This window comes from Oncorhynchus masou, unplaced genomic scaffold (assembly GCF_036934945.1).
Source record: "Oncorhynchus masou masou isolate Uvic2021 unplaced genomic scaffold, UVic_Omas_1.1 unplaced_scaffold_6784, whole genome shotgun sequence".
Classification (NCBI taxonomy): Eukaryota; Metazoa; Chordata; class Actinopteri; order Salmoniformes; family Salmonidae; genus Oncorhynchus; species Oncorhynchus masou.
In genome coordinates, this window is record NW_027013234.1 from 1 (window position 1) to 12500 (window position 12500).

Below are 12500 nucleotides of genomic sequence, written 5' to 3' on the forward strand. Positions count from 1 at the left end.
CTCTCTCTGTGTGTATGTGTTTTACTGTACAGGGGGATGGAGCGCCCTCATGTGGGCTGCCTATAAGGGTCGTGTGGAGGTGGCCCAGCTGCTGCTGGAGAAAGGAGCTAGCCCCAACATCACTGGCCAGGTACTATTCCTATATAAAGAGCTTTTACCTTGTATTTATTCATACATTAAATAACTTATTGTCATAAATAGGTACTGTATATCATTAGTCTATTACAGTATTAGTTAAATATGCTAATGTCTGTCCTTCCAGTACAGTGTGTTCCCTGTCATCTGGGCAGCCGGACGAGGCCATGCTGAGATCGTCCATCTCCTCATTAAGCATGGCGCTAAAGTCAACTGCTCTGACAAGGTAAGCACACAAACACATACTCACCACCGGTTCTGTCTTGTACAAAATTATTTTTAAAAAGCAACCTAAAGTAAGTTAGGATCTTATTTAAACTACGCCAATGACCCTACTTAAGGTGTTTCAATAATCATCAATGCTGTCTCTCTCTCTCTCTCCATCCCTGTTCTCAGTATGGCACTACCCCGTTGATCTGGGCAGCCAGGAAGGGCCACTTTGACAGTGTGATGCACCTGCTGGTCAATGGGGCTGATGTGGACCAGGAGGGAGCGGTAAGTGGACCTCCCTACTCTTATTAAAACTCCAGGATATCCCTATATGGTCACAACGACTCACTAAAGGCTCATGCAAGATGGGCGTTTGTTTGTTTGCTATTTTCACCAAACAAGTTCAGTATTGTTAGAGGTTGTGGTTGAAACGTCTTACTACACTGTGACATGAGGACTTGTATAATAAAGTCTTTCCAGATGATATTCCCAGTCATACCACTTGGAAGCATTGTGCTAAATCAGACTGTTATTCTCCCCCTATCAGCATTGTGCTAAATCAGACTGTTCTTCTCCCCCTATCAGCGTTGTGCTAAATCAGACTGTTATTCTCCCCCTATCAGCATTGTGCTAAATCAGACTGTTATTCTCCCCCTATCAGCATTGTGCTAAATCAGACTGTTCTTCTCCCCTATCAGCATTGTGCTAAATCAGACTGTTATTCTCCCCCTATCAGCATTGTGCTAAATCAGACTGTTATTCTCCCCTATCAGCATTGTGCTAAATCAGACTGTTATTCTCCCCTATCAGCATTGTGCTAAATCAGACTGTTATTCTCCCCCTATCAGCATTGTGCTAAATCAGACTATTATTCTCCCCCTATCAGCATTGTGCTAAATCAGACTGTTATTCTCCCCCTATCAGCATTGTGCTAAATCAGACTGTTATTCTCCCCTATCAGCGTTGTGCTAAATCAGACTGTTATTCTCCCCCTATCAGCGTTGTGCTAAATCAGACTGTTCTTATCCCCCTATCAGCATTGTGCTAAATCAGACTGTTCTTCTCCCCCTATCAGCATTGTGCTAAATCAGACTGTTCTTCTCCCCCTATCAGCATTGTGCTAAATCAGACTGTTATTCTCCCCCTATCAGCATTGTGCTAAATCAGACTGTTCTTCTCCCCCTATCAGCATTGTGCTAAATCAGACTGTTATTCTCCCCCTATCAGCATTGTGCTAAATCAGACTGTTCTTCTCCCCCTATCAGCATTGTGCTAAATCAGACTGTTATTCTCCCCCTATCAGCATTGTGCTAAATCAGACCGTTATTCTCCCCCTATCAGCGTTGTGCTAAATCAGACCGTTATTCTCCCCTATCAGCATTGTGCTAAATCAGACCGTTATTCTCCCCCTATCAGCATTGTGCTAAATCAGACTGTTATTCTCCCCCTATCAGCATTGTGCTAAATCAGACTGTTATTCTCACCCTATCAGCATTGTGCTAAATCAGACTGTTATTCTCCCCTATCAGCATTGTGCTAAATCAGACTGTTCTTCTCCCCCTATCAGCATTGTGCTAAATCAGACTGTTATTCTCCCCCTATCAGCATTGTGCTAAATCAGACTGTTATTCTCCCCTATCAGCATTGTGCTAAATCAGACTGTTATTCTCCCCTATCAGCATTGTGCTAAATCAGACTGTTATTCTCCCCCTATCAGCATTGTGCTAAATCAGACTGTTATTCTCCCCTATCAGCATTGTGCTAAATCAGACTGTTATTCTCCCCCTATCAGCATTGTGCTAAATCAGACTGTTATTCTCCCCTATCAGCATTGTGCTAAATCAGACTGTTCTTATCCCCCTATCAGAATTCCATGACAGCTCTAATCGTGGCGGTGCGGGGTGGTTTCAATGAGGTGGTGAAGGAGCTTCTGAAGAGGAACCCCAATGTCAACATGACAGACAAGGACGGCAACACAGCCCTGATGATCGCTGCCAAGGAGGGCTATACTGAGATAGTACAGGACCTGCTGGATGCTGGCACCTACGTCAACATACCAGACAGGGTAGGTGACAACAACACAGGCTGTATACTATTGTAGTGATGTGCTCTGAGAGTCAGTAAGTAAGTTCAGGGAGTGAGTGTTTTAATAAATAAACACAACATAATACAAAAATAAGAAACACAAACAAGGCACAGAACTGACATGGGAAGAGAAACAATAACGCCTGGGGAAGGAACCAAAGTCAAAGGTAATCAGGGAGGTGATGGAGTCCAGGTGAGTCTGATGATGTGCAGGTGCGCGTAACGATGGTGACAGGAGTGCGCCATAACGATCGGCCTGGTGAACTAGAGGTCGGAGAGGAAGCACACGTGACAGATATAGACCAGTGGTTGCCAACCGGTTTATCTTCAAGACATTCCTAGTCGATCACCAAATATTTATGTAGAAAAGCCAATGAACGATAAAGTCTTGCACTCTTTTTTTCGTGTTGAGCTGTTGCCAGTAGGTGCACTTGATTCAAAAGTCCTGCACACCGGGTAAGCAAAGTGTTCCCATGACACAAACTCCGCCTACCCGGCGGACTGGCAAATCTGTGACTAAATCGAGTGCACCTACTGCGCTGCCCAATCGGATAGCTTCTGTGACCCTGGCCACAGCCACGGTTTTAATAGTCTACTAGCTTACATAAGATTTAATAACTTTTAAAACCATGACCACAGAGAGGCTGTCAATGAATACAGCAAAGAGCTGCTGTTTTGATGACTGAGTTCATGTTTAAGTTGTTTTTCAGCACTGTCACTGTTTTTATTCAACACTATTACAAAATGTGCTTCTCCGTACTTCCGCTCGGCTGCAGCTGCAATGAATGAGTAGCCAGGTATCGACAGCCCTGCGTTTTATCATTATTAGCAGCTTGCCGTGTCGATTTTAATATTAAGGAATATATTTAACTTTCTCTGGTCATAGGAACAACATGATTTTGTACATGAGGCAGATGCGGTGCGACTCGAGTTTTGCCATCAGGTGGAAGACGGTGTCCCGTCTCTGGTTGGTCTCACCAGAGGAAAGAAAGAAGAGAGCAGGGACCGTGAAAGGCGGTTGGGAAAAATAGTTTTGAACGAAAAATCGCTTTCAACTCGAAATTCAAGTCGGAAACTCGGGCATCTTTCTAGAGCTCTGACTTTTCAACCTGAAGATCATGGACGTTGTGATTCGACCTCGTTGACCATCAGATGCAGGCACCATCAGTCCAGTAAAATAAAATCATAATTATTTAAATTCATGCTCCACAGTGCCTCAAGTGCTAAACCAACGGATCTATTTTGTTATCAAAGCTCGAGTTTTGAAATATAATATGGTCTGATTAACAATATTGTCAGGCCAGGCATATAGCCAATATGCTGTGATGTGTATTAGGCCTACTGCTGAAACCTCATTCCTACAGAACTCTTTGTGTGGGGTTCATGTAAAAAAATCAAATCTGAGCAGTAGATCTCACTTTGCTTTTTGACTGTGAAAGGAATCTTGACTCAGAAAAGGTTGGTACCCACTGCTATAGACTAGATAGGAAGAGATACATACTGTAGGTAAAGATGGTTAGTTTAAACCAGGGTCAACGTACCAGACAGGGTAGGCAACCATCACCAGTCACTAAAGATTAGCTGTGTTGCCCTGACAACCCTGCCAATACACAGCGTAGAGTCTAGACATGATTAAATCAACCTGAATGATAAATGTCATGATATATAGATAAATGTGCTGATGGTAACAGTATCATCAGCTGCTCTACAGTATAGTGTATCTCCTCTGTTCTGTGATGATTCAGTGTGTGTTCTCTGTAGTGAAAGCCTGTGGTGTTTCCTGTGTGTGTCACACAGAGTGGGGAGACGGTGCTGATTGGAGCAGTGCGAGGAGGACATGTGGAGATCGTCAGAGCCCTTCTGAACAAATATGCCGACATTGACGTTAGGGGACAGGTAGGAGTCTCTAATGTGACACATCCACATTGTTAGAAACGGCTGCATTTGACTTTTATCTCCATATCAAATCATTTCTGGGTAACAACGAAGTACCTTACTGTAATCTATTTTTTTAAACCATTTTAATTTAAAACAAAAAAAACAGCTTCTTTGCAAAGAGCAATTTCTCAAGCAAGAGTTTAGATAGACCACTCCCAGACAGTTCTAAGTAGGGAGGGGAAAACTGAAAACAACCTGTTATTGGCAGAGCGGTTTGGAACTCTCTCTTATTGGTCTATTGACTAATTTTACTTGGTGATGTCACAAGGCAGGCCAAAACTCCATCCCACCAAAACAGGCTAAAAGTTTTATGCATCTTTTCAAACAGCTCTTACACTAAAAGGGCATTATCATCATTTTTTAAAAACAATTTTACAGTATTATTTCAACCTCAGTGTGGAAATATATCTAACACAGAAAAATCTCATTTTTGACTGCACTGGGCCTTTAACATTTATTTGATCTATCATCATGCCAATACTGGTCCCATTCATTGGGGCACACTGTAGCAAAACGTTTTACAATGGAAAACAAAAATGAGTATTTTTTTATTGGGCATATTCAGGTAGTCCCTCCCTGTTTCTGTCAGTTTTGTTCTGTTTGGTGCCTGTTATTCGCTATTCGCTGTGCATTTATTCCACTTGTCATGATTCTAATCTTTAACTCTGCATTGTTAGAAAATGACCCGAAAGTAAGCATTTCAGTGTTCATCTACACCAGTTGTTTACAAAGCAAGTGACAAAGAACATTTGATTTGATTTAATGAATACGACCGTGTTCTTTCTCAACTGTGCTAAACAGGACAGTAAGACTGCTCTCTACTGGGCGGTAGAGAAAGGGAACTGCACCATGGTGAGAGACATCCTTCAGTGCAACCCGGACACTGAGAGCTGCACCAAGGTCAGGGACAGACACAGCTGTTTCATTGCACTATGACAAATTCTTCACTTGAAATTCTACACCGTGATGAAGTTATCCTTGTTTCAAAATTATTTTTTCACAAGTCATTAAAGTTGCAAATAAACCTTTGCTTGCTTATATTCTCTAGGTCTGAGATGATGATGATGATGATGATGATGTGTGTTTCAGGATTCAGAGACCCCTCTGATCAAAGCCACCAAGATGAGGAACATTGAGATAGTAGAGCTGCTCCTGTACAGAGGGGCCAAGGTGGCTGCTGTGGACAAGGTACTAGAGAAACACAATATATAGAGCCTATGTCTTGCAAATATCATCACAGGTTCTGTATTCAAGCCAAAGAAGTTCATGGATGTCGGTTTGCTTTTCACAACACTGCTTATGAGATGGGAAGTTAAATGGAAGTAAGACGTTCTTGACATTTGAATGATGTTACTGTTTTTTGTCTGTCAATGTCCGATGTGACCGCCAAATATATATCCACATTGTGTGTGACTGTAAAGTTTCTATAGTCTACTATAATCATCTCTCCCCTACTCTACTGTAATCATCTCTCTCCCCTACTCTACTGTAATCATCTCTCTCCCCTACACTACTGTAATCATCTCTCTCCCCTACTCTACTCTAATCATCTCTCCCCCCACTCTACTGTAATCATCTCTCTCCCCTACTCTACTGTAATCATCTCTCTCCCCTACTCTACTGTAATCATCTCTCTCCCCTACACTACTGTAATCATCTCTCCACCCACTCTACTCTAATCATCTCTCCCCCACTCTACTGTAATCATCTCTCTCCCCAACTCTACCTTACTGTAATCATCTCTCCACCCACTCTACTCTAATCATCTCTCCCCCACTCTACTGTAATCATCTCTCTCCCCTACTCTACTGTAATCATCTCTCTCCCCTACACTACTGTAATCATCTCTCCACCCACTCTACTCTAATCATCTCTCCCCCCACTCTACTGTAATCATCTCTCTCCCCTACTCTACTGTAATCATCTCTCCACCCACTCTACTCTAATCATCTCTCCCCCACTCTACTGTAATCATCTCTCCCCCACTCTACTGTAATCATCTCTCCCCTACACTACTGTAATCATCTCTCTCCCCTACTCTACTGTAATCATCTCTCTCCCCTACTCTACTGTTATCATCTCTCTCCCCTACACTACTGTAATCATCTCTCCACCCACTCTACTCTAATCATCTCTCCCCCACTCTACTGTAATCATCTCTCCCCCACTCTACTGTAATCATCTCTCCCCCACACTACTGTAATCATCTCTCCCCCACTCTACTGTAATCATCTCTCTCCCCACTCTACTGTAATCATCTCTCTCCCCTACTCTACTTTAATCATCTCTCTCCCCTACTCTACTGTAATCATCTCTCTCCCCACTCTACTGTAATCATCTCTCCCCTACACTACTGTAATATTCTCTCCCCCATTCTACTGTAATCATCTCTCTCCCCACTCTACTGTAATCATCTCTCTCCCTACTCTACTGTAATCATCTCTCCCCCCACTCTACTGTAATCATCTCTCCCCCACTCTACTGTAATCATCTCTCCCCCAACTCTACTGTAATCATCTCTCTCCCCACTCTACTGTAATCATCTCTCTCCCCTACTCTACTGTAATCATCTCTCCCCCCACTCTACTGTAATCATCTCCCCCACTCTACTGTAATCATCTCTCCCCTACACTACTGTAATCATCTCTCTCCCCTACACTACTGTAATCATCTCTCTCCCCTACTCTACTGTAATCATCTCTCCCCTACTCTACTGTTATCATCTCTCTCCCCTACACTACTGTTATCATCTCTCTCCCCTACTCTACTGTAATCATCTCTCTCCCCTACTCTACTGTAATCATCTCTCTCCCCTACTCTACTGTTATCATCTCTCTCCCCTACACTACTGTAATCATCTCTCCACCCACTCTACTCTAATCATCTCTCCCCCCACTCTACTGTAATCATCTCTCCCCCACTCTACTGTAATCATCTCTCCCCCACACTACTGTAATCATCTCTCCCCCCACTCTACTGTAATCATCTCTCTCCCCACTCTACTGTAATCATCTCTCTCCCCTACTCTACTTTAATCATCTCTCTCCCCTACTCTACTGTAATCATCTCTCTCCCCACTCTACTGTAATCATCTCTCCCCTACACTACTGTAATATTCTCTCCCCCCATTCTACTGTAATCATCTCTCTCCCCACTCTACTGTAATCATCTCTCTCCCCACTCTACTGTAATCATCTCTCTCCCCTACTCTACTGTAATCATCTCTCCCCCCACTCTACTGTAATCATCTCTCCCCCACTCTACTGTAATCATCTCTCCCCCCAACTCTACTGTAATCATCTCTCTCCCCACTCTACTGTAATCATCTCTCTCCCCTACTCTACTGTAATCATCTCTCCCCCACTCTACTGTAATCATCTCTCCCCCCACTCTACTGTAATCATCTCTCCCCCCACTCTACTGTAATCATCTCTCCCCCCACTCTACTGTAATCATCTCTCCCCCACTCTACTGTAATCATCTCTCTCCCCTACTCTACTGTAATCATCTCTCTCCCCTACTCTACTGTAATCATCTCTCCCCCCACTCTACTGTAATCATCTCTCTCCCCTACTCTACTGTAATCATCTCTCTCCCCTACACTACTGTAATCATCTCTCTCCCCACTCTACTCTAATCATCTCTCCCCCCACTCTACTGTAATCATCTCTCTCCCCTACTCTACTCTAATCATCTCTCCCCCACTCTACTGTAATCATCTCTCTCCCCACTCTACTGTAATCATCTCTCCCCCCACTCTACTGTAATCATCTCTCTCCCCACTCTACTGTAAACATCTCTCTCCCCTACTCTACTTTAATCATCTCTCTCCCCTACTCTACTGTAATCATCTCTCTCCCCACTCTACTGTAATCATCTCTCCCCACTCTACTGTAATCATCTCTCTCCCCTACTCTACTGTAATCATCTCTCCCCCACTCTACTGTAATCATCTCTCCCCTACACTACTGTAATATTCTCTCCCCCCATTCTACTGTAATCATCTCTCTCCCCACTCTACTGTAATCATCTCTCTCCCCTACTCTACTGTAATCATCTCTCCCCCCACTCTACTGTAATCATTTCTCTCCCCACTCTACTGTAATCTTCTCTCTCCCCTACTCTACTGTAATCATCTCTCCCCCCACTCTACTGTAATCATCTCTCCCCCACTCTACTGTAATCATCTCTCCCCTACACTACTGTAATCATCTCTCTCCCCTACACTACTGTAATCATCTCTCTCCCCTACTCTACTGTAATCATCTCTCTCCCCTACTCTACTGTTATCATCTCTCTCCCCTACACTACTGTAATCATCTCTCCACCCACTCTACTCTAATCATCTCTCCCCCACTCTACTGTAATCATCTCTCCCCCACTCTACTGTAATCATCTCTCCCCCCACTCTACTGTAATCATCTCTCTCCCACTCTACTGTAATCATCTCTCTCCCCTACTCTACTTTAATCATCTCTCTCCCCTACTCTACTGTAATCATCTCTCTCCCCACTCTACTGTAATCATCTCTCCCCTACACTACTGTAATATTCTCTCCCCCATTCTACTGTAATCATCTCTCTCCCCACTCTACTGTAATCATCTCTCTCCCCTACTCTACTGTAATCATCTCTCCCCCACTCTACTGTAATCATCTCTCCCCCCACTCTACTGTAATCATCTCTCCCCCAACTCTACTGTAATCATCTCTCTCCCCACTCTACTGTAATCATCTCTCTCCCCTACTCTACTGTAATCATCTCTCCCCCCACTCTACTGTAATCATCTCTCCCCCCACTCTACTGTAATCATCTCTCCCCCACTCTACTGTAATCATCTCTCTCCCCTACTCTACTGTAATCATCTCTCCCCCCACTCTACTGTAATCATCTCTCCCCCACTCTACTGTAATCATCTCTCCCTACACTACTGTAATCATCTCTCTCCCCTACACTACTGTAATCATCTCTCTCCCTACTCTACTGTAATCATCTCTCTCCCCTACTCTACTGTTATCATCTCTCTCCCCTACACTACTGTAATCATCTCTCCACCCACTCTACTCTAATCATCTCTCCCCCACTCTACTGTAATCATCTCTCCCCCACTCTACTGTAATCATCTCTCCCCCACACTACTGTAATCATCTCTCCCCCCACTCTACTGTAATCATCTCTCTCCCCTACTCTACTTTAATCATCTCTCTCCCCTACTCTACTGTAATCATCTCTCTCCCCACTCTACTGTAATCATCTCTCCCCTACACTACTGTAATATTCTCTCCCCCATTCTACTGTAATCATCTCTCTCCCCACTCTACTGTAATCATCTCTCTCCCCCACTCTACTGTAATCATCTCTCTCCCCCTACTCTACTGTAATCATCTCTCCCCCACTCTACTGTAATCATCTCTCCCCCACTCTACTGTAATCATCTCTCCCCCCAACTCTACTGTAATCATCTCTCTCCCACTCTACTGTAATCATCTCTCTCCCCTACTCTACTGTAATCATCTCTCCCCCCACTCTACTGTAATCATCTCTCTCCCCTACTCTACTGTAATCATCTCTCCCCCCACTCTACTGTAATCATCTCTCCCCCCACTCTACTGTAATCATCTCTCTCCCCTACTCTACTGTAATCATCTCTCTCCCCTACTCTACTGTAATCATCTCTCCCCCACTCTACTGTAATCATCTCTCTCCCCTACTCTACTGTAATCATCTCTCTCCCCTACACTACTGTAATCATCTCTCTCCCCACTCTACTCTAATCATCTCTCCCCCACTCTACTGTAATCATCTCTCTCCCCTACTCTACTCTAATCATCTCTCCCCCACTCTACTGTAATCATCTCTCCCCCACACTACTGTAATCATCTCTCCCCCACTCTACTGTAATCATCTCTCTCCCCACTCTACTGTAATCATCTCTCTCCCCTACTCTACTTTAATCATCTCTCTCCCCTACTCTACTGTAATCATCTCTCTCCCCACTCTACTGTAATCATCTCTCTCCCCACTCTACTGTAATCATCTCTCTCCCCTACTCTACTGTAATCATCTCTCCCCCCACTCTACTGTAATCATCTCTCCCCTACACTACTGTAATATTCTCTCCCCCCATTCTACTGTAATCATCTCTCTCCCCACTCTACTGTAATCATCTCTCTCCCCTACTCTACTGTAATCATCTCCCCCCACTCTACTGTAATCATTTCTCTCCCCACTCTACTGTAATCATCTCTCTCCCCTACTCTACTGTAATCATCTCTCCCCCCACTCTACTGTAATCATCTCTCCCCCACTCTACTGTAATCATCTCTCCCCTACACTACTGTAATCATCTCTCTCCCCTACACTACTGTAATCATCTCTCTCCCCTACTCTACTGTAATCATCTCTCTCCCCTACTCTACTGTTATCATCTCTCTCCCCTACACTACTGTAATCATCTCTCCACCCACTCTACTCTAATCATCTCTCCCCCCACTCTACTGTAATCATCTCTCCCCCACTCTACTGTAATCATCTCTCCCCCCACTCTACTGTAATCATCTCTCTCCCCACTCTACTGTAATCATCTCTCTCCCCTACTCTACTTTAATCATCTCTCTCCCCTACTCTACTGTAATCATCTCTCTCCCCACTCTACTGTAATCATCTCTCCCCTACACTACTGTAATATTCTCTCCCCCATTCTACTGTAATCATCTCTCTCCCCACTCTACTGTAATCATCTCTCTCCCCTACTCTACTGTAATCATCTCTCCCCCACTCTACTGTAATCATCTCTCCCCCCACTCTACTGTAATCATCTCTCCCCCCAACTCTACTGTAATCATCTCTCTCCCCACTCTACTGTAATCATCTCTCTCCCCTACTCTACTGTAATCATCTCTCCCCCCACTCTACTGTAATCATCTCTCCCCCCACTCTACTGTAATCATCTCTCCCCCCACTCTACTGTAATCATCTCTCCCCCCACTCTACTGTAATCATCTCTCCCCCCACTCTACTGTAATCATCTCTCTCCCCTACTCTACTGTAATCATCTCTCTCCCCTACTCTACTGTAATCATCTCTCCCCCCACTCTACTGTAATCATCTCTCTCCCTACTCTACTGTAATCATCTCTCTCCCCTACACTACTGTAATCATCTCTCTCCCCACTCTACTCTAATCATCTCTCCCCCACTCTACTGTAATCATCTCTCCCCTACTCTACTCTAATCATCTCTCCCCCACTCTACTGTAATCATCTCTCTCCCCACTCTACTGTAATCATCTCTCTCCCCTACTCTACTGTAATCATCTCTCCCCCACTCTACTGTAATCATCTCTCTCCCCTACTCTACTGTAATCATCTCTCTCCCTACTCTACTGTAATCATCTCTCCCCCCACTCTACTGTAATCATCTCTCTCCCCTACTCTACTGTAATCATCCCCCCCACTCTACTGTAATCATCTCTCCCCCATACTGTAATCATCTCTCTCCCCTACTCTACTGTAATCATCTCTCCCCCTACTCTACTGTAATCATCTCTCCCCCCACTCTACTGTAATCATCTCTCCCCTACACTACACTGTAATCATCTCTCCCCCCACTCTACTGTAATCATCTCTCCCCCCACTCTACTGTAATCATCTCTCCCCCACTCTACTGTAATCATCTCTCCCCCACTCTACTGTAATCATCTCTCTCCCCTACTCTACTGTAATCATCTCTCTCCCCTACTCTACTGTAATCATCTCTCCCCTACTCTACTGTAATCATCTCTCCCCCCACTCTACTGTAATCATCTCTCCCCTACACTACACTGTAATCATCTCTCCCCCACTCTACTGTAATCATCTCTCCCCCACTCTACTGTAATCATCTCTCCCCCCCACTCTACTGTAATCATCTCTCCCCCACTCTACTGTAATCATCTCTCCCCCCACTCTACTGTAATCATCTCTCCCCCCACTCTACTGTAATCATCTCTCCCCCACTCTACTGTAATCATCTCTCCCCCACTCTACTGTAATCATCTCTCCCCCCACTCTACTGTAATCATCTCTCTCCCCTACTCTACTGTAATCATCTCTCCCCCACTCTACTGTAATCATCTCTCCCCTACACTACACTG

General features: G+C 44.4%; 1 protein-coding gene across 1 annotated transcript in view; it reads left to right on the plus strand.

Annotated features, from left to right (window-relative positions):
• Positions 1 to 43: 43 nt before the first annotated feature.
• LOC135536890 (kinase D-interacting substrate of 220 kDa B-like) overlaps positions 44 to 12500 on the plus strand; it is a gene marked incomplete at its 3' end in the record, with an annotated part of 15011 nt that continues 2554 nt past the window's right edge. The window contains exons 1-7 of the mRNA XM_064963113.1: positions 44 to 130; positions 263 to 361; positions 532 to 630; positions 2213 to 2410; positions 4228 to 4326; positions 5170 to 5268; positions 5458 to 5556. Coding sequence (XP_064819185.1) covers positions 50 to 130; positions 263 to 361; positions 532 to 630; positions 2213 to 2410; positions 4228 to 4326; positions 5170 to 5268; positions 5458 to 5556 — 774 coding nt within the window. The remainder of the gene's footprint in view (positions 131 to 262; positions 362 to 531; positions 631 to 2212; positions 2411 to 4227; positions 4327 to 5169; positions 5269 to 5457; positions 5557 to 12500) is intronic.